This window comes from Chanodichthys erythropterus, chromosome 11, assembly GCF_024489055.1.
Source record: "Chanodichthys erythropterus isolate Z2021 chromosome 11, ASM2448905v1, whole genome shotgun sequence".
NCBI lineage: Eukaryota > Metazoa > Chordata > Actinopteri > Cypriniformes > Xenocyprididae > Chanodichthys > Chanodichthys erythropterus.
The window spans coordinates 38,582,925-38,609,985 of NC_090231.1; the positions used below are offsets into that span (position 1 = coordinate 38,582,925).

A 27,061-nucleotide genomic window follows, 5' to 3' on the forward strand; every position below is an offset into this window, starting at 1 on the left:
ACTTATGAGTCCTCTGGACAGCCTTCAGGTGATTAGGGCTCCACTCCGGGGTCCTAGGTGCTCTCGTCTTAAGGATAACAGACAGGCACTTGGCATTATGTTGTAGTTGGGGATAGGGTTCCCAAAGCATTCAATGCAGCGTCAATATTACCATGAAAGGCAACATCTCGGGATATGTCTGTAACCCTGGTTCCCTGAATAGGGAACAAGACGCTGCATCGCCTTGCAATACTCCCTGCACGCCTGTGAGTGTCTTGCTTCAGCCGATCAGAAGCTGGCGTTCTTTGTTCTCGGGAGTGCTTTATAGTTTCCTGGTCCATGACGTCAACCGCTCTGATGTCCCGTCATCCTATTGGTTCAATTTCACAAGTGCTTCATAATGCAATCACGGGAGTTATTCCCAAAGCGTTTGACGCAACGTCTCGTTCGCTATTCAGGGAACCTGGGTTATAGACGTAACCCAAGATGTTTTGTTCCACTACCAGATTTCAATGATGGTCAATTTTGTTCTGTTACGAGATTTCAATGACGGTCGGTTTTGCTGGGTTATTGAATTTCAATGACGGTCAGTTTTCTTCTTTTGCGAGATTTCAATGACAGTCAAATATGTCTTTGTTCTTTTACAAGATTTCAAGGACAGTCGGTTTTGTTTCATTACGAGATTTCAATGATGGATGGTTTTGTTCCGTTACAAGATTTCAATGATGGTCTGTTTTATTCAGTCATGAGATTTCAATGACGGCCGGTTTTCTTTGATTATGAGATCTCAATGACAGTTTTGTTCCTTCACGAGTTTTCAGTGACAGTTGTTTCCCTTTTGATACTTTTGAACCAATGACAGTGCGGCAGAGCTGCGTGGGCCCATGGCGATGCAGCATGCCAAAACCCGCCAAAATGGGTGGGGCATCTGGCTATATAAGCGAGCATTTGCGCCATAGGATTTCAGATCTTTCTCCTTCAGCGACGACAACGCTTCTCTTTGCTGGACTTCGAGACTGAACACCTTCGCCTTCCCTTGCCTGCTGGAACGAGCTCTCTCCTCGCCTTTGAAGAGGCAACCCAGTGGACCAGCTGAGACCAGCCGACCACCTGCAGCGCCGGCACCGTCGCAGACTGCCCACCCTCTTCGCGCCACTCTCAAGCCGCCCACTTTGCGCTTCGCTTTCTCAGCGATTCCCCTGCCGCCATCCGGTGTGCTTTAAAAGAGCATATTTCAACGGTTTATTACCGCTCTCTGAAAGAGCATTTCCAGCGGTTTTCACCACTCTAAAAGAGCACTTCAAACGCTGTTTTCACGGTGCCGCATTGTTAAATGTTGCGCCACAGCTGTGGCACATTTAGAGCCCTTCTGCATCAGGATGACGGGCATGGTGAGTGTATCTTTTGCCTGGGCAAGCTCCGTGCAGAGGCGGCGCTCACCGGGACTTCATGTTCTCATTGCAAGAACATGAGTCTCACTTCTCTGTGCTCGCAGATCGCTTTCTCCCACGAGCCTGCAAGGAAGAAACAGCAGGGCAGAGGGGCTCAGCGCTCGGAGACGAGTGAGCTCACGCCGGCTCAGCCCCCGCGTGCCTCACTCTCTCCGCCCAGAGAGCCTTCTCACGTCCTGTTCTCCCACCCCGACCAGCGTCCCTCAGCTGAAGCAAGCGACCTCGCATTATTTGGCGGTTCTGAGGACAAGCCGCTTGATGACAGCATGCCAATGGCGGCTTCTGAAACAGAGGAATGGGCCGCCGATTCTGAGGACCCCGCCCACCTGCCACCTCTGGAGCCCATCGACACCAGGGCAGGTATGGACGCCGAGTTGTTCCGCGTCCTCTCCAAGGCTGTTGAGGAACTCAACCTCGAGTGGGCTCCCCCTGAAGAGCCAACACGCAGCAGACTGGACGAATGGTTCCTGCCGGGACACCGCCATGCCCCTCCCCAGCACTTTGCACCATTTTTTCCTGAGGTGCACGATGAGCTGACTAAGTCATGGCGCATCCCCTACTCGGCTCGCCTACGCACTACCACTTCTGCAGCTCTATCCACCGTGGATGGCTCTCACCAGAAGGGATACGAGCAAATGCCACCCCTGGACGAGGCCGGGCTGCTCATCTCTCTGCCCTCCTGTGGCCATGGGATGGATGAACAAATGGGCCCTTCCTTCTAAGCCCTGCAAAACTACCTATGCCCTGGCTGGCAGAGCTTATTCTTCTGCAGGCCAAGCTGCCTCTGCGCTACACACCATGGCCATTCTCCAGGTGTTCCAAGCAAAACTTCTCCGTTCACTGGACGAGTCTGGAACTGATGCACCTGCCTTTCACGACCTGTGTGCCACGAAAGCCACAGCCCAGGCCATCGGTCGGTTGATGGCCAGCCTGGTAGTGTTGGAGCACCATCTCTGGCTCAACTTGACGGAGATCAAGGAGATCGAAAAAAATGGCCTTCCTAGATGCCCCTGTCTCTCCTGCCGGTCTCTTCAGGCCAGCCATAGAGAGATTCACTGAGCGCTTCACCACTGCACAGAAGTCATCCCAGGTTATGCGACACTTCCTGCCCTCCAGCTCAGCCATAGCCTAAAGTCGCCCCAGGACTGCGCCGACTCAGCAGCAGAGCAAGCCCTCCCCCTCTACCTCCCAGGCAGCGCCCCCTAAGGAGCAACGTCAGCGATCTTGCTCCTCTAAGCGCCCATCTTTCCTGAGACGTCAGGGCCCCTGGCCAAGGATAACGCTGGACCCGACGCCTCCAAAGTCTTCCTGATCTAACAGGAAGGAAAAGGAGGGGCAAAGTCCCGCTGCGGCCGGACCACCCCCAAAGCTGCCTCGTTTAGTTCCCCCACCACCCGTTCAGTTCTGGGTGTTGGGGACAAAATGTTTGTTTTGTGCCCTGGGCCCACAGTGAGTCGAGCCCTTCACTCTTTTCAGACAGTCCTGACGGGACGCCACATCTTGATCCGGTCGGACAGCATGACGGTGGTGTCCTAAATAAATCACCAGGGCGGGCTTTCATCCAGTCACCTCTGTGCACTGGCAAAGCAGCTTTTGGAATAGGCCCTGCCCAGGCTGTGATCGCTAAGAGCATCGCACATACCGGGCAAATTGAATCTGGGAGCAGACGTGCTATCTTTGAGCAATGTTCCCTCAGACGAGTGGATGTTCCATCCCCAGACGATTCTCAGAATCTGGGAGATCTTCGGAAGGGCAGAGGTCGGCTTCTTCACCTCAGAAGACAACTATCACTGCCCAATCGTCTTTTCGAAGGACATAGATGCGCTGGCCCACAACTGGCCCAGCCTCCTTCTTTATGCTTTCCCCCCGATCGCTCTGATCCCTCAGGTCATCAGATGAATCAGGGAAGACAATCACAGACTCCTCCTGGTGGCCCCACTCTGGAGGAACCAAACTTGGTCCTCTGAGCTGTTCAGGCTTTCAACAAAAGCCCCAAGGCTGATCCCCCTGAGACGGGACCTCCTCTCTCAGGCGAACAGGACAATCTGGCATCCCCAGCCAGAGAATTGGGCTCTGCACCTGTGGTCCATCGATGGGAGCCTGTCAACCTCCCAGGGGACGTGCTGAATACCATTTCTCAGGCAAGAGCCATGTCTACCAGACACCTCTATGCCCAAAAATAGTCAGTCTGAGTACTCGTTCCGTATCTCAGGGAACCGAGGTTACGAGTACATTTTCATTGTCAGTCAGTTTTGTTCAGTTACGAGATGTCAATAAGGTATGTTTTGTTCTTTTATGATATTTTAATGATAGTTGTTTTTATTCCATTACAAGATTTCAATGATGGTCGGTTTTATTCGGTTATGAGATTTCAATGACGGTCAGTTTTGCTGGGCTATAAGGTTTCAATAATGGCCATTTATTTCCATTACAAGATTTCAATGACTGTCAGTTTTGTTACCCAACTATATTTTTTTGATGGTCGGTTTTGTTTGGTTACGAGATCTCTATGACGGTCTCAATGACGGTCTTTTATGAGATTTCAAAGACATTTGGTGTTGTTTTATTATGAGATTAATGAAGGTTGGTTTTGTTCCTTTATGAGATTTAAATGATGGTTGGTTTTATTTTGTCATGAGATTACCAGTCATGATTGTCGGTTTCCTTCCTTTGTTCTTTACAAGATTTCAAAGACAGTTGGTTTTGTTTCATTGCAAAGTTTCAATGATGGTTGGTTTTGTTTCTTTACTAGGTCTCTATGACAGTCAGTTTGGTTCCTTGATGAAATCTCAATGGTTGATGGTTTAGTTTTGTTATGAGATTTTAATGACGGTTGGTTTTGTTTGGTTATGAGATTTGATGAGGGTCGATTTTGTTTCTTTGTTCTTTTTTGAAATTTCAAAGACTGTCGATTTTGTTCCTTTACGAGATTTCAGTGATGGTCAGTTTTGTTCTGTTATGAGATTTCAAAGACAGTCAGTTTTGTTCCATTATGACATTTCAATGATGGTCGATTTTGTTTTGATACAAGATTTTAATGACGGTTGGTTTTCAGTGTCGGTTTTATTTGGTTAGAGGATTTCAATTACAGTTTTTTTTTTTTTTTTCGTTACGAGATTTGAACAACGGTTGGTTTTGTTTCTTTACGAGATTTCATAGATGGTTGGTTTCGTTCCTTTATGAGATTTCAATGACGGTCAGTTTTGTTTTGTTTGACAGACAGTGACAGTGACAGTTCAACAAATCTGATTCATGTGTCAAAACAGGGGAATAGTGTGTATAGTTTAGGGAATTGGCTGTGCTTTTTGATAAATGACATTATCGTTTTGAAATTTTAGTTCAAAAGCCTGGTTATAGTGTTTTAACAATTGAAAAAAACTGTAAAAGAAAATAAGCCAACAAGATGTCTGAGATCTACAAAAAACTGCTCTTTGTCTCAGCCTAGATCACGGTTAAAGGCAAGAGGTGATTGTGAATTTGCTATAGTTGGGCCTAGGCTATGGAACAGTCTCCCTTTATCTGTGAAAACATCAATTTTGTTTATAAGTTTAAATCTAAATTGGAATCTTTTTCTTTTTCTTTTTTTTTACTTTGGCTTTTTAAACCTTTTATGTTAAATTTGCTGATTTTATTAGTATTGTTTTTTTCTAATTGTTTTATTTTATTTGTACAGCACTATGGTTCAGCTGCTGTTGTGTTTATCAGTGCTTAATAAATACATGAATGAAATACATGAATGAATGAATAATCATCATGTAGTCTCTTGATTCACTGATCTCATGTCTTATCAAAAATGTTTTACTATTACTACCACTGTGAAACTACAGCAAGAGTTTCAAAAACAATCAGTTATTATGAAAGATAAAAAAACAAACAAACAAACAAAAAAAAACTACAGTATCAAAAATCAATATATGAATCTCAACAATGGTGGCAATAAACAAAAGACTGAACATCACAAAGAGTTACTATATGATCAATAAACTGATTATAAAGTCATAAAGTCACACTTCATGTGTGGTGCAACATTTGCTATAATTTTAAAGGAACTATTCAATGGACTGGCACTCATCACTGAAAACAGTAGAATATCACTAATAGAACTCTTGATATAATACAATACTCCCACCTTGTGGACTATTACATTACTTGAGGCTGAGTAAATGTTGATAGAATTTTCATTTTTGGGTGAATCCCTTTAATACCAGTTAAACTTTTATAAATCTTTTTTAAATCAGCCTTCACCTTTTTTGATTGGGTCTGCCTTGATTCTGAAGCATTACTTCTGTCATGCCTTTATTTGTACTATATTTCATGTTTTTTGAAGTAGCCTATAATTCCATTGTTTTTCACTCGTTTTTTCAAAATGTAGCCTATAATAAATAAAATCAGATGAGCAGTTTGTGGTTCTCTGTCTTTATTCAACATTATACTCCAGTTGGTCCGTTTTGCAACATTATTAAATTAAAATCACAGTGCTGCACAGGCCTATAGATGCAGTGGCGTAGCGTAAATCCGTGGGGCCCCCCGAAGGGTTAGCCTATGTCACAATACTGTAAATCTTTCTGTTTTAAACCATGAAGGGGAGCCAATGGATATCACACAAGAAGCAATGTGCAAACTTTGCGCAAGAGTTATGCTCACTTAGTAGGCTATTCAAAGTTAAAGTAAAAAGTGACGGAGCTGCTAACGCTGCATTAACTGAGCATATTCTCAGAGACGAATTTCAACATAATATGCTGATAATGGTACGGTAGCCTGTCTTAATTTATTCGATTATTTCTCTTGTGGCCCGTAAATACAGTGAAACAAATGAGAATAATAGTATTTCATTTTTTTTTTTTTTTAAGTTGGTGCTTAAAGTAGCTTAAAGCTCTTAATTTTCATTGACGACTGTAGTCATGTTAGGAAATATCATAAACTGTTAATAATTTTAATTATAGGCCTGTAATTCATTATATAGCTATAGACCTAAACATTTTCAAAGATGAGCTAATAGCCTATTCTTTTATCATCCTCACAGAATTCAGTTAGGCCTATGCGGTGATGCGCTATGAAATTATTGCGGGGCAAATTTATTATAATATTAATGTAATAATAAAAGTAGCCTTACCTAATAGTAATAATAATAGACTAGAAGAATGTAACAGGCCTACGTTAATTGGAAATGCCAAATTCTCTTAATATTACCAATATTTTATGCTTTTGACAATATCTCTGGCTATCATCGATACATGATCATCGTCTGTTGACGCAATCTGTTTCCAAATTCACTCATTTTCATTCACAACTTCAGGTGAACTGTATCAGTGGAGTATGGTAAGGAATAGTAAATGAGGGTATAGGGGGCAATTTCAAACACAGCCATTATCAACAAGAGCAGGGGAGGAGCTCTGGTGTTGGGGAGGAGCTGAGTAAATTCAGTCGCACATCACACAACAGCAGATTCAACTAGGAGCAGGTACAATTCAGATATCTTAAAATATAATTTTGACTAGTCGAAACTGAATTAGAGATATTGAAATTCTTACTAGTGCAATTAATACTGCAGATATCTGACTAGTCAAATTATAATTATGATTTTTAGAAATACAATTGTAACTCTCTAAAATATATTTCAAACCAGTTTTATGCTAATTTCGCCTGCCATAATCAGTGTAGGCTACCCCGAGTTTACAGGTCGAATGTCCGACTTTGATCTGCGTTCCAGATGTTATTTCCAAGAACTAGATGGGAAAAATCCAAATTCCAAGCTGCACAGCATAACACCATAAAAATATTAGTTTCATTCAATGCACCTTTGAAGATGAGCCAGAATAACCATACAACACTTCTGGCAACCAGTATTTTATTTATTTTCATTTTACAGCACTTTTTTTTTTTTTTTTTACAGTGTACATTTATTATTATTACATATAATTTATGCACAAAAATAAGATTCAAAACAAAAAAGTTATGCTTAAAGTTACACAATGACATGTTGGTGTATCGATGTTTAGATGTTTGCAACCACAAGATTGACGCCCTTTCACAGCAACAAAACCACACAGTCTACCAAGCAGTATTCTCACGAGACACATCTCTTTCAAATGCCCCTCCTTCTTCTCAACAGACTGAAACTGTAATGGAAATAGCAGAATTAAGCTTCAAAAACAGCCTAGAATTACGTGAGAACTAATCGATGTGTTTGCACACAGAAGTTGACATAAACATTACAGATAAATTGTATGATTTTAAAAATTAATCTTTTCTGTGTCTGTGGGAAAATAAGTGAAATTTAGTTTTTTGTGTTTTTGGCAGATGGAAAGCACTTTTAATAAACACAGGCAATAATAGTTAAAAGTTAAACCAACAAGACAAAAGTCTACCCTGAATACAGAGCACAAAGCTATCAAGTAAGAGCAAAAGGCAAAATTTGATCTATGAATTTCATTCATAACAATAAACCTACCTTATATTTAGAGGAACAAAAAGACCTTCATGAAGAAAAGAAATGTGAGAAGCCGTGCTGGTGTTTGTTGTTTGCAGAGGCTGCAGCTGATGCAACATGCACTTGTGGTTTTGTACTTTGAGCCCACCTATTGTCAGTTTGCAGCCAACCTGTAAGAATTAAAATAGAAAAGAGCAGTCAAAGCCCCCAGCAGAGCTCACATTCCTGTGGTTAAAGTTTCCATACCAGCAGTAAGTGACAGTGTAAAAAACTGTTACTTTCAGAAGTATGACAATGGTCCTCATGACTCCAAGGCCTTAACCATACACTGAATGTCAACAAATGTCTGTTTTACAGTTAAAACATATTACATAGAGGCATCAAAACATTGTGAATAAATTCATCACATAAACAAGATTAATTACCTATGTATAACATAATATAACATGCATAAATCCGTAATTAACCCTAAAATGTATCTAACTTTATCCATTTAAATGTGCAACTTAGATGCATTATTTCTTTTATTCATTGTTTTATTTAATTTTGATTAATACTATAAATAAAATATAAATAATAAAGTATATAAAGTATAAATACTTACTAACAACAAATTAAAATAAAGCAGTAATGCAATAACATTTGGAACTAAAACTCAAAAAGCAAGCAGATGCTGTTTGGAGTGACTCTCATGGTGAAAGAAGAGTTGGTTGTTGAATATGAGATGAAATGAACACATCTTGTTAAATACATATATGGCAAATAATAAATAAATAAATAAATAGGAAAATAAATTAATTATGGGGTTGTACTAAAAATATTATAAAGAAAAACAACAATTGGCTCAGTTCAGTTGGCTATTTTTTTATAGTTTAATATCTTCATAAAAATATAAAGAGCACAAATAAATTATTTATAATAAACACAATATTCCATAAAAAATATACACCTTTCATATGGACTTTTTTTTTTAAGTCCAGAGATGTAGTTCATATTGTTCCACTATGTTGGTCTCTTTAGGATATCTTTGTGATTATCTCCACCATTACATTTTGGCTTCAGTGTTGGTCTTACTATTTGTAACTGTCGTGTTCATCAATAAATGGTAACTATTAAAGCATTATTTACTGAAGCCATAAACATTGTTGACATGATTCAGCACCATGGACAAGGACATTTGGAACAATACAACACTCCAGCTCTCGTATTGTGTAAATATAATTACAAAAAAATAAAATAAAAAAAATAAAAAGAGATTTAGATTTAAAAACAACCCTGATTAACACTAGAAGTCCCAGAGAGCAGCCATTTGGCTTTTCTACCTATAAAACCCGCAGGACAGCCGAATGGCTGGAAGGCTTTAGGCTAATATCCTTAATCAGCTGTGAACAGTTGCTTTTGTTATGTAAACAATGTGGGGCCATGCTGAGCCACTTCAAGGAAACTTGTGTTTCACTTTGCCATCTTAGGGAGAAATCAACACACATGTTTTTTTTCCCTTTGTTGCTGAGATCTATTGATAAAAATAGTACAAAATAAAATAAAGAAACCAACCATTTGTACACATATTTACAAATAATATTAAAAAGTGAGTGAGTACATTCCAACAATCACTCACAATCCTGGCACTGCCTGGCAATATATTATAAATACATTTTGTATATATTCATTATACAGCTATGGAAAAAATTAAGAGATCACTCCAAGTTCAGAAATCAATGTTAAGTGGTCTCTTATTTTTTTCCATAGCTGTATATTAATCTTATATTTGAAATACATCATAAGTCCATTTTTAAAAGTGTTTGAAAGATGGGTTCAAGTGTACTACAAGTGGTAACTAAATACATTTTTCTATACAGAGATAGTATGTTAAAAGCACATTTTAGTTCAAATTCATGGTGTCTCAAAATAGCACAATTAAGTACACTTAGATGTTCTTAAGATTATCTTAAGAAGTACTAAAGAAGAACTTTTAGCATATTAAGTACAAAATAAGTGCACGGAAATAGAGCACTGTACATTATGGAAGTGTAAAAGTGTACTAAAATAAAGTGTATTTTACTGCACTTTTTTTTCACCTGGGTAGACACTCCAACACTTTCCGTTTGCATTAAGATTATTTTTATTACCACACTGGCAGATATTGATCATTTTACTTAAGTAAAATGCACTTAATTTAGATCCCCCCCAGGAAACAAGACTAAATATCATATATAATTTTCTCATATAGAAAATCCATCTTGATTTAAGATTTTTTTTTTTAAATTTACTTGAAATCGGAAATCGGAAAAAATCGGAAAAAAATACTTAGTATGAAAAGCATTTTTGCAGTGTGAATGAGTGAGTTAACTTTTTAAACATCACTTGCACTCCCTCATTTCAGGGTTAACATGCTCAGAGTTTTCACTTAACCTCCTTTCTGAAACCGGCCCATGGTCAATCAAGTTCTCTGCTTTTAGCAGGTCTCCCTCCCCCACACATACAAACAAGCCACCAGCAACCATTCACACACACACCCCCAACCCCCCTGCAGATTGCTCAGGTAATGACCATATTTACACATGAATTGATGCTAATGATAGCCAAAAGACTAGCCAGTTAGCATCCACTTGGCTAAAGGAGGGTTACAAATCTCTGGGACTTCTAGTGTTAAGCTCTGCTCAGCTTACGCAGCCTAGTAACCGTCTGCGCAGGTCAAGTAACACCCCCTCACACAGAGCTGCTGTGGTTTTAAACATAGAATAAGAAACACATTTCAGTTATTTTGTTTTTCCCCAAGGTCACTTAAATTATTTATTTTTAATTATTATTATTATTATTATTATTATTATTATTATTTGTCTTTACAATTGTAAAACAGTAACAGGAAAGTCACAGGGAAAATGTCTGAACATAGCTGTGGAATTAAAATTAAATAATGAAAACTTTTTTTCAGTATTTGAAGTAATATTGATTTTTTTTTTTAATATCAATAAAAACCTGTTTCTTTGTTTCATTATAAGAAGAACCATTTCCTTTACTTGTGAGAGTAGCACCTTACACCCAAAATCTATAGATGGAACAGCCAATGAAATCTGACTTTGTCATACGAGAATATTTGAGAATAACCAATCACGAGCATCAGTTTCCAGTTACTCAGATTGTGCACCTTGCCATCTTTTATTCTTTGCTTGCAAATCAAAGCAACATGAGCACAGTTTTATTCCTCACCTTTGTTTGTAAGTATGATTGATGGATTAATTTAAATGACTGAATATAATCATCAGATTATGACAATTTTATTCATTTGAACTTTTATGATTCTTTATTCATTTATACAAAGCAACTAAGATTCTAAAATGAATTTCTTTACATAAAATGATTGCATAACACATCTTTACTGCTTTTTGTATTCAGGTTGCATTGGAGCACAAAACATTAAGCAGCCAAAACGTTTGCAAACCTCTAAACTGGGTGATAATGTCACTATTGAGTGCTACTTACCCAGTACAGATTTTAACAATATGGTGTGGTACAAGCAGGAGATGGGAAAAAAACTTCAAGCCATTTTAAAAAGTTACATTTACCTGACGAAGGTTGACTTTGTTGATGGATATACCGATGGTCGTTTTAACGTTACAATAGAAAGAGGAATTTATCATTTACACATTTCTTCGACTAAAAAGGAAGATATAGCAACATACTTTTGTGGTGTGATATCTTTGGGAGAACTGTATTTTGGACCTGGAACATTTTTGATGCTTCACAGTATGTTTTGCCTTTCATTATAATACCTGAAACAGATTTACATAATATCTAAAAGTGATAATCATTCAAAAAAATAAATAAATAAATAAATAAAAGTTATAAAAATACAATGCAATAAAATACTTTTGGTTTTGCTTTAAAGAAAAACACAACACAACAACAGTTCTTCAGGAGCCGATTTCAAATAAATTTCACATTGGAGAAAAAATTACCCTCACGTGTAGCATTCAAACGGTTGATGAGAAATGTGCTGGAGGACACCATGCATACTGGTTCAGAGAGGCTGCAGATGAATCTCGTCCTGCCATCATTTACGCTGATGGAGATATGAAGAAACAGCATGAAGATAGCTGTGAGAGTGATTCTACTACACAGACCTGCATTTACACACTCACAAAGACAAACCTCAGCCGTTCTGATGCTGGTACTTACTACTGTGCTGCATTCGCATGTGACAAGATAGTGTTTGGAAAAGGAACTTATCTGACATTCATACCTGGTAAAGTGTTAAAACCCTATTAAGTAACTTACAATTTGTTTATTATTAATTATAATATTTCAAATGTGTTTTTTTATCATTATATATTATAATGATTCATCATGCCAAAAAATATTTTTATGAATTTTGTAAAATTATAAATATTTTAACTCAAAACAATTCACTCATCAGCAAAATATAATTCAAACTGTAATAAAATTTTCTTGCAGACAGTGAGTCGACAGCAACTTCATTGTTTCTTATACTACTCTCATCAAACATCATTTCTATGTTAATAATGATCTTACTTGTGGCCGTGCGATGTAAGGACCAAGGCAGATCTTCAGGTATCATATTTAATTGTTTTCAAACTATTTTTAAATCAGATTGTTTTATTTGCAAAACTATAAAGCTAACATTCATACTTTTTAGCCTGTTTCAACAGATCTTGTGATTATGAGACATCTGAAGGTACTCAGGTAAATCTTCACCATTTTATTTATTTACAATCTCATTTTGATGCTATATTTCATAAGTTTCTTGAACAATTTGAATAATTGTACATTTTCAGATTTGATAGATTTGTTTCTTGTCCAGTTACTAACATTTTCAGTGTTAATTTTGGTGTTTAAATCATATAAAGTTCACTTTACTTAAAAAATATGTATCAGCGTATGTACAGATGCCAATAAATGTTTTACAAAAATCTTGCTTTCAGGTTGGAAATGCAGATGCATTGACTTATACATCTGTGAGTTTCAGCAGTAGATCACGGCCCTCTAGAGGTGCTACACAACACAACATTTCCCAGCATAATGATGTCTACTCAAAGATCAGGTCCTAAAAAAGGACTTCTGCAAGACCTTTCCTGTTCTTTGTACTTGAGTAATCCAAATGCGCAAATGCAAAAAGTATGATGATTTAACTATATAACATCAAATAAGATCCAGTAGTTCATTTATGAAATAGCTGTTGTCTGAAAATACAATCATTGAGTCTGCTTCCTCCCTTAATTAACCCCATTTTGAAAAAAACAAAAACAAAAAACAAAACTAATGTATCCTTATGTTGTTTGTTTCCTTACGCCTTTTACAAATAAAATCACTTTTGCTTGTGATTGTAAAATCATGCTTGTAATGGTATTTTATTTTATTTGAATTATATTATTTTGTTACAGAAGCACTGTTTAGCCTGGGTAGTGAAAGCCAACACCTTAGATAGCCTTACCATAACAATAACAACAGCACATATTCATAATGTTTTTATTCTGTACCACAAAAATATTATCTAAAAAAAACTAAAAATAAATTAACAATAACAACAATGTTGATGTAATATTAACCATGGTTGATAACTCCTTAAAGGATTACTCCACTTTCAAATAAAAGTTTCCTGATAATTTACTCACCCCCATGTCATCCAAGATGTTCATATCTTTCTTTTGTCAGTTGAAAAGAAATTAAGGTTTTTGATGAAAACATTCCTGGATTATTCTCCTTATAGTCGACTTCAATGGCCTCCAGACGGTTGAAGGTCAAAATTACAGTTTCAGTGCAGCTTTAAAGGGCTTTAAACGATACCAGACGAGTAATAAGGGTCTTATTAAAGTTCACATATTGACATATTCACAATTTTTTCTGAATTTTAAGCAGGCATACATGATGTTGCCCTGGGCATGGACCTGTAAATGCCCCACTTGAATAAATGTTTCAATTACAGTAGGCTTATAAATAACAGTTATAATATTTGTGGTTTTAAAGCAATATATCATAAAGTAGTACACTATAAATAAACATGACATGACTTGACAGGACAGTGCGAATTACAGAACTTGTGCAAACATATCGTCTCGGTTACATAGGTAACCCTCGTTCCCTGAAGGAGGGAACGGAGACGTACGTCGGACAGACCGACGAATAGGAATCTCGCTAGAGAGGCCAATCTACTTCGAGTGTAACTAAAACGAGCCAATGCACATTGGCATGCAATCATATGCATCAGTTGCTCGCCTCGCAGCGCGGGTATATAATGAGCAGCAGGTGCGTTGCATCTTCAGGTTTTCGCTGAGGAGCCGAACCCAGCAGGTGGCAGCATCAGCAGGACAACGCCTTTGGCGACGGGACGTACGTCTCCGTTCCCTCCTTCAGGGAACGAGGGTTACCTATGTAACCAAGACGTTCCCATTCAGTCGGTCACGTTCGACGTACGTCGGACAGACCGACGAATAGGAATCCCTACCAAAGCGCCACAGGAGCTGCCCTCTTCCAGCGCTCTGTCGTGAGCCACCTGAACCACCTTGCCTAAGGACGGTGGGACCAGGCTCACACAGAGAAGGTCGATCACTGTTGTTCCCAAAACCCACTCAGTGCGACAATTGGATAATGCTGGGAAAGCGTAGCCTTACATGCGATAAGGAACGCTGCGGAAGCCATATCCTTCCCCGAAGGAGTTATATGGATAAGTACATATGGACTAACCTTGTAGGTTGTACAACATATGGAAGAACTGGGATGACTCCACTCGGTGAGAGATGGGTTCTCCCAGAGGGAAAGACACAGGCTTCGTTTAGGAGCAGCCGTGGAAAAAGCCATATGGGATCCCCGTAGGGTCACACATATGGAACCCAGCCTAAATCCGGTTCTCAAGGATACAACGGAGTATAGGCCTGGCGCCAGATGCTCCGCCACGTCGGCTGCCGAAGGGTAACCGGAGGACTCAACAGGGTCTGCCCGTATGGACTCTCTGGAGAATAGAACGTGCATGTAGCGCAGCAAGCCGACACTAAGCCGGGGCCTCTCCGTGCCTCTGACCTGAGGCGAGAACACGGGAGGAGACCGGCTCGACACAAAGGCTATAGTATCTAGCGAACGTGTTAGGTGTCGCCCAGCCCGCAGCTCTACAAATGTCTGTTAGCGAGGCGCCACGAGCCAGCGCCCAGGAGGATGCCACACCTCTCGTGGAGTGAGCATGCAACCTGAGCGGGCAGGGCACGCCCTGAGCTTGGTAAGAGGCCAATGCTCTTGATGGAGGCCAATGCCAACAGCAGCAAAGTCTTCATAGACAGAATCTTTAAGTCTGCTGACAGCAAAGGCTCAAAGGGAGCAATCTGGAGTGCTCTGAGCACCAGAGTAAGGTCCCAAGAAGGTATGGAGCGGGGACGAGGAGGATTTAACCGTCTCGCCCCCCTAAGGAACCTGATGACCAGGTCGTGCTGACCAACAGATTTGCCATCTATGTGGTCGTGGTAAGCAGATACGGCAGCAGTATGGACTTTGAGGGTGGAGGGGGATAGCCTACGCTCCAACCCTTGCTGCAAGAAGGAAAGCACGACTCCGATCGTGCATCTTCGGGGATCTTCTCGGCGAGAAGAGCACCACTCGATGAACAGGTTCCACTTCGAGGCGTAAGCACGTCTCGTAGACAGTGCACATGCCGAAGTGATGGTGTTAAGTACCTCAGGGGGTAAGTCACCTAGAACCTCCGCGTCCCGTCAAGGGACCAGACATGGAGTTTCCAGAGGTCTGGACGCGGGTGCCAAAGAGTGCCCCGTCTCTGAGAAAGAAGGTCTTTCCTCAGAGGGATGGGCCAGGGAGGGGCTGTCGCGAGGAGTGAGAGTTCTGGGAACCAGGTCCGGTTGGGCCAGTAAGGCGCAATTAACAAGACCTGCTCCTCATCCTCCCTGACTTAGCACAGGGTCTGTGCAAGTAGGCTCACTGGGGGAAACGCATATTTGCGCAGGCCCCGGGGCCAGCTGTGAGCCAGTGCATCTGTCCCAAGTGTCCCCTCGGTCAGAGAGTAAAACAACTGGCAGTGGGAGGTTTCTGGTGAGGCAAACAGGTCTACCTGAGCCTCTCCGAACTCTCTCCAGATCAGCTGAACCACCTGGGGGTGGAATCGCCATTCTCCTGGCAGCGCAGCTCGTGATAGCTCGTCGGCCACACGGTTGAGCACACCAGGGACATGAATGGCGACAAGCGACCTCAGAAGCTTCCGACTCCACAGGAGGAGATGGGGGGCGAGTTGCGACATGCGACGGGAGCGTAGACCACCTTGACAGTTGATGTACGCAACGTTCGCAGTGTCCGTACGGACCAGTACATGCTTGCCCCGTAGCAGGCCTTTGAGGCGGCTCAGAGCAAGGCGTACTGCCAGCAACTCGAGGCAGTTGATGTGCCAATGCAGATGGGGTCCCGTCCAAACCCCTGACACTGCATGCCCGTTGTACGTGGCACCCCAGCCGGTGGCAGAAGCATCTGTGAACACCACAGCATGCCGGGACACCTGTTCTAGGGGCACTCCTGCCCGAAGAAACAAGGGGTCCGACCACGGAATGAAGGTTCGGCGGCACTCCTGAGTGATTGGCACCCGGAACGTGCCGCGCTGCCACGCCCATCTCGGGACTCGGCCGTGAAGCCAGTGCTGAAGCGGTCTCATATGAAGCAGACCGAGCGGTGTTACAGCCGCAGCAGCCACCATATGCCCCAGGAGCCTCTGAAAGAACTTCAGTGGGACCGCTGTCCTGCCATTGAATGTATTCAGGCAGTTCAACACCGACCGAGCACGTTCCTCTGTGAGGCGTGCTATCTGCTCGACCGAATCCAACTCCATACCGAGAAAAGAGATCCTCTGCACCGGGGCGAGTTTGCTCTTTTCCCAGTTGACCTGGAGCCCCAACTGGCTGAGGTGTCTGAGCACCAAATCCCTGTGTTTGCACAACTGATCCCGGGACTGTGCTAGAATGAGCCAGTCGTCGAGATAGTTGAGAATGCGAACACCCTGTTCTCTCATAGGAACAAGGGCTCCCTCCACGACTTTCGAAAGACGCGGGGAGACAGGGCCAGCCCGAAGGGTAGGACTCTGTACTGATATGCTCGACCTTCGAACGCGAATCTCAGGAATGGCCTGTGTCGCGGAAGAATTGAAACATGGAAGTACGCGTCCTTCAGGTCAATCGCTGCAAACCAATCTCGGGGATGGATGCACTCGAAAATGCGTTTCTGCGTGAGCATTTTGAATGGTAGCTTGTGGAGGCTCCGATTCAAAACTTGCAGGTCCAAGATCGGTCGTAACCCGCCACTTTTCTTGGGTACAATGAAGTAGGGGCTGTAGAACCCCGACCTAAAATCGGCTGGAGGGACCGGCTCTATCGCGTCCTTCGCCAGTAGGACTGCGATCTCCGCACGCAGGACAGGGGCATCGGCATCTTTCACTGTAGTGAAGAGGACGTCCCTGAACTTGGGGGGGAAGCCGGGCGAACTGAATCGCAAAGCCGACCCTGATGGTCCGAAGGAGCCAGCGAGACGGACTGGGGAGCGCTAACCCGGCTCGCAGAGACCGTACAAGCAGGACCAAAGGGACCACCGGTGTACCCGCAGGTGGAACACAGGGACGCGGCTCGGGGGGGCTCTCTTTGTGAGGCGGCCCGAAGCGGCGTCACAGTGTGCTAGGCAACACTTACCTGGCTCCACGGATGGACAGAGGGAGCAGTTGAGGCTTTGGCTGCCCGCTGCTCGCTGCTGTCCGCTGGCGACAGAAGAGGGGGATGAGAGTGGTGAGGTTTTTCACCTCCCACTGCTCTCCAAACCCTCTTCAGACCAGGAAATGGAGGAACTGCTCTTTTAAATTTGAGTACCGCTGCCTCTTGGGTCAGTGGTGGAACAGAAACAAACCCAATAAAAGGATTTACCACCTGGCCCTCCTCCAGGGGTGGAAGAGCAGCCCCACCCATCTCTGGGTCGCCCGTCTCAGGGGTGATTCTCACCAACCAGTTAAACAGCTGCAGAGACGGGAGGCGTCATCTCCCCGCAATGGATACAGCAGAGCCTGCTGGGCCGGAGTTTCTTGCAGGGGACGACACCCTTGGCGACGAGCAGACTGAGGGGCGGCCCAAGAGAAACTCAATGGTTTGTCATGGGAAGCTCCCCGATCCGCTACTAACTGAGGAGAACCGCTGGGCTCAGTCCTCGACAGTGTCACCGAAAAGGCCACCTCGTAAGATGGGAGCATTGAGAAAGCATTTAGCTTGACAACCTCTCACACCTCACAAGGTAAGCCAGGGGGCACTTCTGGACCACTGAGGTGGACATCGTCTGGCTGAGGGCCTGCGCCGTGACTTTGATCAGGGTTAGTCAACAAGCGCAGCTCAACCCCAGCACAGAACTACCCTCATGCAAAAAGAGTGCCTTGGCCTCACATGCAGCGTGGGTGTGGTCTGTGTACAGCCACCCCATCCAAGAGGGTAGTGAGAGAGGAAAAACTTATGCAGATTCTGGCACCTTAGGCATTCCATATTTATGGCACCAATATACCCCCATACTGCCAAGTTTTCCATGCACATCTGGAAGACCTAGGAAAGCATGGCTGTAAACTCCGAATCTGAGTCAGCATAAGCACACACCATTACAGTGGGCAGCGTCACCCTCATTTCCAGAGCAAAACAGCACTCTCTTCGATGCTGCAATCGACGTCTGTCCCTCAGCTGGAGCTCTGAATGAAATGCTAGGTTCCCCTATGAAAAGGACCAGCAATTCAATCCAGAAACTGCACAGCTTGCAATGCGCTAGAGAGGGAGGGGCCCTAGGGGGTTGGTTCCCCGAAGGAACCCCTCAACCTCATGTCACCCAAGCCATATCAGCAAAGTAGACCTCTTCTGGTGCACCAGAGAGGGCGCTACAATGGAGATTATGCAAGGGAACCGCGCATCTAGAGCGCCGAGCGAGCGCTGGGTTGCCGTGACAACCCGCGCTGCAGCCCGGCAGCTCGACGGCACACGACACGCAGAGGAGCGAGAGGTTTGCTCTCGTTGATCTCCACGGTCTCCCAGAGTGTCGGGCAGACCCGCGGCTGTGCTTTTACACACAAGCGGCAGCTGGCCAACAACAGACTCCCAGACAAGCTTCCCGGAGAAAGAAGAGTCACGACCGGCGTGTCGACGTGATCATGTTCTCATATGAAAACATGAACACCCACGAACATCATTTCAGCACGCACCCAGACATGTGAAACGGTGATTGTGGCCGTCAGTGAGGACAGAAACGACCGCATCCAGAAACACAAGTAGGATGTCGTCTTTAAAAAGACGCGAATCTACTTGTGTAAGCTCTTTCAGGGACTTTACTCTTTTAGAAGTGCTGAAGCACGCAGGGGAACGGCCACCGCAACACAGACAGGGATTGTGTGCAGCCTGTCGTGTGCTTTCTCTCTCTTTGAAGGCGTTCACTCTTACTAGCCGTAAAAACGGCTTTTCAGCTCTCAAAAGCGCACCGTACCGGCTGTGAGAACAGCCTTCTGACGCTGTCAAACAGCTATTTGCTCAAAAACGGCAAACGAAACAAAAACAGAAAAAGAGAGGACTTCGACCCCGCTGCTGTGCTGTTCGCCCGCACTCGGAAAAAAAGAGAAGTTCAACCAAAAAGCTTGACTCGTCTTCTAGCAGACACTCGCTTGCAGAGAACAGGAACAAACACCGTTTGGCTCCGAAGCGAAAAGCTGAAGATGCAACGCACCTGCTGCTCATTATATACCCGCGCTGCGAGGCGAGCAGCTGATGCATATGATTGCATGCCAATGTGCATTGGCTCGTTTTAGTTACACTCTAGTAGATTGGCCTCTCTAGCGAGATTCTTATTCGTCGGGTCTGTCCGATGTACGTCGAACGTGACCGACTGAATGGGAACCACATCACTTTGATCATATGATTTCAAAGCGTCTCAGGTTACAGATGTAACCCATGTTCCCTGAGTAAGGTAACGAGACGCTACGTCAGTGATGTGATGGGAACCCTCTGCATTTTGTGTTCGTGAAGCACCTCTGTATCCAACCAATGAGGAAACGAGACGTCAGAGGCGGGTGACGTCACGGACCAGGAAACTATAAAGCATACCAAGAACAAAGAACGCTAGCTTGGAATATGTCTGAAGCAAAGCGCTCCCAGGTATGCAGGAGGTACGGCAACGCGACATAGCATCTCGTTCCCTTACTCAGGGAACAGGGATTACATCTGTAACCCGAGACATTCCCTTTCATGTGAACTATCGACGCTACATCAGTGACATGCTGGGAACGCTAGCCCTTGTAATACTATGGCTAAGTCCCAGGTCGGAGTTTTTGTACACACTGCAGGCCTCAGCCTCAGCGCACCACGGAGGAAGTGTATGACTAGGGGGTCGCGACCCACAGAGGAACCACCCACAGGAACATGTTAAGCTAAAATGGCTGCAATGTAAACCTTCAGTGTTGAAGGGGTTAAACCTTCTGAAAATTTCTCTTTAAGGAACTGGAGCACAAGGCTGATAAGTGACTGGACAGGGTCCATATAACGTTGACTACACCATGTAGAAAACAGTTTCCATTTATACATATATAACTTACTCGTGGAGGGAGCTCTGGATTGAAGAATGGTCTCCACAACCTCAGTTGGGAGACCAGAGTCTATGAGCCTTACCCCCTCAGAGGCTAGGCCCACAGTTTCCACATTTCTGGGCGGGGATGGAGAATCGTGCCACCTGCTTGTGACAGGATATGCTCTCAATGACAAATGCGAAACAGTTGGTTCATGCATTCATGACCTCAAGACTAGATTATTGTAACGCTCTACCGCGTGGTTGTTCTGCTCAGCTTTTAAACAGACTTCAGTTGGTCCAAAATGCGGCAGCTAGAGTTCTTGCTAGAACCAGAAAGTATGACCATATTAGCCCAGTTCTGTCAACGTTACATTGGCTCCCTATTAAACATCGTATAGATTTTAAAATCTTGCTACTTACTTATAAAGCTCTAAATGGTTTAGCTCCCCAGTACCTAAGTGAGCTCTTAATGCATTATAGTCCTCCACGTTTATTGCGATCTCAGAATTCAGGCCAGTTGATAATACCCAGAATATCAAAATCAACTGAAGGCGGTAGATCCTTTTCCTATTTAGCACCTAAACTCTGGAACAATCTTCCTAGCATTGTTCGGGAAACAGACACACTCTGTCAGTTTAAATCTAGACTAAAAACACATCTCTTTGCTCTTGCATACACATAACACATTATCAATACATTAACATTTTTCAAATCCGTTAAAGGATTGTTACGCTGCAATAATTTAGGTCGGCCGGAACCGAGAACATTTCCTATAACACTAGATATACCTGTACATAAGAATAAGAATGGCATCTACGCTAATATCTGTCTCTCTGCTTATCCTGAGGTTTGCCGGGTGCTGGATCCAGGCCGTATCCATCTCAGATGGAGAACCTGTGTCTGGACCTGATTACAACGTAGCCCAGGGGCCTACAGATCCAGTTCTGGCTGCATCTATAATTCAGATTTTTAATCCCCGTATCCGCTTACATATATTTATATATAATCTATTTTCAATTTCTATAATTAAAATGTATAATTTCAGATTTTGATCTCCATATCCATTTACATATATTATATATATCTTCCAAGGGTTTTTTTCCCTCCTAGGACTTTTTTCCCAGTGCTAGCACGCTGGGTTTTTCTCCTAGGGGGTTTTTTCCACCCCTGGGAGTCAGCCGACATTGGCTTAATGCAGCACCATCTTGTATATGTTACATATTACCACGCTTGTTTGTACAGCTTATTTTTAACCACTTCCCTTTTTTCTGTGCTTCTGATATGTAAAGCTGCTTTGAAACAATTACCAATTGTAAAAGCGCTATATAAATAAATCTGACTTGACTTGACTTGACTTGACTTGACTTGACAGGAGATCCTGCCTGATGGGAAGCTCCATGGGGGAGCCGTGGGGAACTGCTGTTTTCTCATGTTATTTATGTTGTTTGTTTATTTTTCTATTGTGAAGAAACCGCACAGCACGTATTTACATATTCACCTAAACGGCATGCACATCAGTGTGGAAGGCGTCAGGATGTTTGTCAACAGTAAAGTGCTGCAAAGGTATTTCAAATTTCTTTTTAAACTTCGCTGTTAGTATATCACAAATTTAATCTTTGCTAACTCAGTTTCTTCACAATCCACACACGTCAATTTCTTCTCCTTCATTCTCAACTTTGATGTTTAGTGTGCATTTAGGCTATGTATAAGGTTCACAACTTAATTAAAGCAATTTGAACTCCATAAACTTAGACTGCTTATTTCATATATTCACGAACCAGCATTTCAAAAAGAGCATTCTGTGATAAGTGAGCGGCCCTGAGCAGGTGGAACGGTTCCGAAAGGCGCTGTATCGGTGTGCAACATCAAAGTACCACGAGAGCAAAAAGTGTGTTTGACTTGAAGCAGCGCTGCTGAGACCGATCAGTGTACGAGATCAAAATCCCGCAAGAGCAAAAGGTGTGTTTGACTTGAAGCAGCGCTGCTGAGACCGATCAGTGTACGAGATCAAAGTCCCATGAGAGCAAAAGGTGTGTTTGACTTGAAGCGCTGCTCAGACCGGCTTTTACTGTGGCTTTTAATATACGCTACATATTTCCTTTGAATACATGGAATATTAATGAATTATGATTTAGGACATTTGTTTGTGTGGTATTTTACTCACAATTTTGAGAAGACTGCACCAGTAACATTCAAGGCTATGAACTTTATTTATTAGACGTGGGAGTTTGTAGCCTCACCGCAGTGTTAAAACAAAACTGCCTTTCACACACTAATGACAGCTCTTCAGATGAGAGGTGATAAGGTGGTCTATATAAGGCACAGCACAAAGCCTCAGAGCTCGGATCATGTGCTATAGTGAGAAGCTGTCTAGTTCACACGCAACATGTGTAAGTTAATTTCTTTTTGAATTTATATTATATTGTCAGTATTGCATGTATGTTTATTTAAACAGGCCCACCTATGTTTTTTTTTTTTCTCTGTAGGTGAAACGAATATAAAATGTAACTCAAGCTTTTATACTATGCAAGAACATAATAACTTCAATCTTAGTATTGGACATTCAAGAGAATTCTTATATTATCAATGTGAACGGATTAACGAAACCAAATGTGGATTAAGACTTATTTTGGAAGGTAAGAACTACTGAAGTAATTACTACTAAAATAGAAATGTTTTTAAAGTTGTTTGGTGTTAAACATATTAAGCAAAAGAAAAGAGCCTTGTGTACATGTACTGTACTAGATAGGATTATAATACATCCCAAAAATACACAATGCAACACACATTCAAAAGTACATTGAATGTAAGTTATATATTTTTAAAGTGATTTTTCAGAAAATTGCATATTATCAGAATTTGCTTTGGCAGTAATAATATTATTCAACACTGTTTTAAGTTTCATTGTTTTAGGTCATTATTTGTTTCTTGTACTTATGTTTTCACTATTTGCCAACCAAAATGTTTTCTCCATTAGAAAATCAAGATCAAAACTGGTCTTACCATGTGGTGTTTGTCTTCAATACTCTCATTTTGCTCTTGAGTGGAATAATCAACATACTTCTATGTCAAAGACTTAGAAGAACAAGTGAATTGCACGCAGGTACATTTCAACATTGCAATGAGAGTTAGATGTTGTCTTTTTGAAAGGGCTCAGTTGTGGTCAGTATTTTTTTTATTCACATTATTTTCCTTGTTTTACTTTTCCAGCACACCTATATAAGCAAATTTCAATATGTTTCAGGGGTTTCTGACCCATCTCCACCAGATACACCAGCCTCTGATGCCAGTTCTTCTCTTGTAAGTCAGAAGTTTTATGACTATAGCATTTACATTAACATTTTGGAAAAACACTTTATCTAAAACACTGCATTCAGTGTATACATATTATCAGCTGCAAGCATTCCCTGGGAATTGAACCCATGACCTTAGCGCTGCTAATGCCTGGAAATGTTTGAGCTACAGGAACACAGCACATGAAGTTGCAGTGCTAAAATGCTTTTCCCTTTCCCCCCTCACAGAATCAAGTTAGTCAAAACCTGAACTACACAACTCTGCAATTTTCTGAAGACAACACAAGTAGAGAGAACTCAGTGATTGAACGAAGAAAGACACAAAGGAATCCAATCTACTCCAGCCTTAAATGTCAAGTGTCAAACATCACTGAAGACAGCTGAGCCATTTCTTGCCTTTCTCATTTGGTTTTCAAGTGATAAATGCAGTAGTATAGTTGTTAAAAACTTTAAAGTCAGATAAAAAAAGAAAAAGAAAAAAATGGTTAAAAACTGATTTTATCATGAAGAAGTGAAAATAATACTAAGCCAGGATCGACAATTCTTTACCCCTGCAATATGTATTTTCATGCTTTCAATATATTTTGTAACATTATTATTAAAACGGCATTTGTACTTCACAGTTTCTGTTTTAGTACAGCTTAGGCATTGATCAATATTTAATATGTTCTTTTAAACAAAGCATAACCATTTCCTTATATACAGGAATTATTACAATATGTCAAAGCTGAAGGGTTCAGAACATAATAATAATGACGATGATGAAAAGATAACCGGTATTTCTGTTGCTGTTTTTTTCCATGTTTGCCTTCTTTTGTGTCTTGTAATGGGGTCAGAGGCAAAAAAGCATATATCTTTAATGAGCTGTAGAGACCCTTGTACTTGCCCACAAAAACCAAATACTAAGACAGACACACTATGTGGGTTCAGAGACAGGATGGAAAACAGAATGGCCTATTTAAAAAAAAAAAAAAAGAAGTTTGCTCAACGTTATTTGTTGTAGCATATCAATACAGAACAAAAACAGGCCACCACAATTTTAAAACTGAATGTAAAAAATTAAGACTGCATGTAATGCAAAGTATCATTATTCAGTTATTTTGTCACTTTTATTTCAGCTACGAATTTCTGGCCTTTATATAACCTCTTGTTCTTTCCTGTTTGAATGGTAATCATACTCCATTCACTTTATGTACGTTATCACAAAAATACAAATACAACTTGCCTGAATTACAAGATTATCCTCATGTATTACATAATCTTAAGTAAATGTTAACTTCTAATTTCCTTAATAAACAAATTTGACACATCTTAACAATTTAAAGTATGTTTTCTAAAACCTAAAATGTTATGGGTTATTGAATTTACATTCTTAGCATATGCCTAACCTAACCCTAGCCCCACTATACAGTATAAGGTTGATCTAAATTAGTTTAGCATGCATTATCACAACAGACACTTACATTTGAACATTTGAACAAAAAAGCACAGCTAATGTCATTTTCTAGTGCACACTGAGATGTGTGTATATACATTATCAACTGATAACATTAACCATGCCTTAATAGGAATCAGAGGTGTACCTTTGGGGGAAAATAGGGGGGCTCTTGGTTAACCAATGAAAGGCAACTCAGCCATCTGACAACATCTACCAATCAGCTCAAACAACATTTTCTTTTTGGTTGTCTGTGTCTCTTATTCTTCAAAATGAGCCAATGCAGAGAAAATATGCATGCTGTCAGTGTAATCATCCTTGCTTTTTGTGGTAGGTAAACATAAACTTCTTCTATTGTTAATGCATGGACTTTCATTTTATGACATTTTCTTTTATTTCAGGTTGCTTTACAGCCCATGTTATTAACCAGCCAAAACGGGTGCAACAAGCCCAAATTGGAGACAGTGTAACAATCGAATGCTATTTCCTCAAAAAAGATTTTAACCTCATTGTGTGGTACAAGCAGCTATTAGGAAAGAAGCCACAGCCTATAGCAAAGTCTTACTATATGAACAATGTTTATTTTCTAAAAGGATTTGATGATGGACGCCGGAAATGGAACTTATCATCTAAACATTTTCCGAATGACACAAGAGGATGTAGCGACTTATTATTGTGGAGCGATTAAGTTCACTGCGCTGTATTTCAGCCCTGGAACATTTCTGATGATAACAGGTAAGTACTATTTAGTTGTATTATTACACTGCATTAAACTCATTCAGTCTGTTGTCCAACAAAATGAACTGTTATATTTTGGATTGATTTTTAAGAAAAACATTCAAATATGAGAAGAATTCTACAGCAACCTGATTTAAAACCTGTTCATCTTGGTGATAACATCACTCTGCAGTGTACAGTTCAATTCATGGAGGACTGTGCACAACACAATGTCTACTGGCTCAAGCAAAGCTCAGGGGAATCAATGTCTAGAATTATAGTTTCTCTTTTTATAATGGCTGATGCACAGACATGTGTCTACAACTTCACAATGAAGATCCGCACACTCTCTGATACTGGTATTTACTACTGTGCCATGGATGTAGATGGAGAAATAATCACTGGACAAGGAACTAAAGTGACTATCACTGGCACAGGTAGTATTCAGTGCAGTGATTGTATTGAATGTTCAAGCATGTTATTCTAACACTTTAATAGCATCACCATTTGCATGTGCTTTTACAGATCAGAACATTATGAATCCAGGAACTTTCATTTTGGTGTCTTCAAACATAATTTCTGCGGTAATAATTATGATAGCCTTGGTCAAATGGCATTTTATAGGTATGTGCATTTTGACCTGTATTTATTATGTGTTTTATTAAGCTGCTTATATTATGCGGTCTGATCACAAACAGTTTTTTCACTTCTATCCTGAAGGCTGACTGAATTAAAACATCATCCCCTACCCAAGTAAGTCTAGTTGAGCCAATTCATTTTTTTAAGAACTTAAACAGTAATTTCCCTAGAACATCTATTGCCTGTTTGTTGCTTAACTATATTCACTATCGATATAAATAACTATGACAAATCGCAATTATCCTAAATAGCTGTTCTGGGTAAGCTACTGTATATATTGCTGATCTTTTTCAGTTAGTCATATCCATTTAATATTGTCTAATCATATTAAAAATGAGTTACAACAGTGATGGGCAACTTTGGTCGTGGAGGGCCAACTTCCTGTAGCTTTCTAGTAATCCTGAAAACACTGACTAGCTTGTTCAGGTGTGTTTGATTAGGGTTGGAGCTAAACTCTGCAGGACAGTGGCCCTCCAGGACCGATAAAGGCCTATAAAATAATGCTTAAATGCTGTAAGTCAGGTATGGGCTGCTTTGAGTTTGAGTTGCA

The 27,061-nt window shown here is 41.5% G+C and overlaps 2 protein-coding genes across 2 annotated transcripts; both read left to right on the forward strand.

Annotated features, from left to right (window-relative positions):
• The first annotated feature begins 11,035 nt into the window (after positions 1 to 11,035).
• On the forward strand, positions 11,036 to 12,929 carry LOC137031044 (polymeric immunoglobulin receptor-like). Its single transcript, XM_067401622.1, has 6 exons — positions 11,036 to 11,078; positions 11,257 to 11,607; positions 11,750 to 12,106; positions 12,316 to 12,408; positions 12,518 to 12,564; positions 12,804 to 12,929. Exons 1-6 carry the CDS (start codon positions 11,048 to 11,050, stop codon positions 12,927 to 12,929), a joined length of 1,005 nt encoding a protein of 334 aa, XP_067257723.1. The 5' UTR covers positions 11,036 to 11,047.
• A 10,023-nt stretch (positions 12,930 to 22,952) lies between these two features.
• Positions 22,953 to 26,860, forward strand: LOC137030565 (uncharacterized). Its single transcript, XM_067400967.1, is given in 7 exon segments — positions 22,953 to 23,063; positions 23,405 to 23,530; positions 23,672 to 23,727; positions 23,949 to 25,843; positions 25,845 to 25,890; positions 25,986 to 26,309; positions 26,398 to 26,860. Coding segments are annotated over 4 exon segments (834 nt in total). The 5' UTR covers positions 22,953 to 23,063; positions 23,405 to 23,530; positions 23,672 to 23,727; positions 23,949 to 25,519; the 3' UTR covers positions 26,538 to 26,860.
• Positions 26,861 to 27,061: the final 201 nt, after the last annotated feature.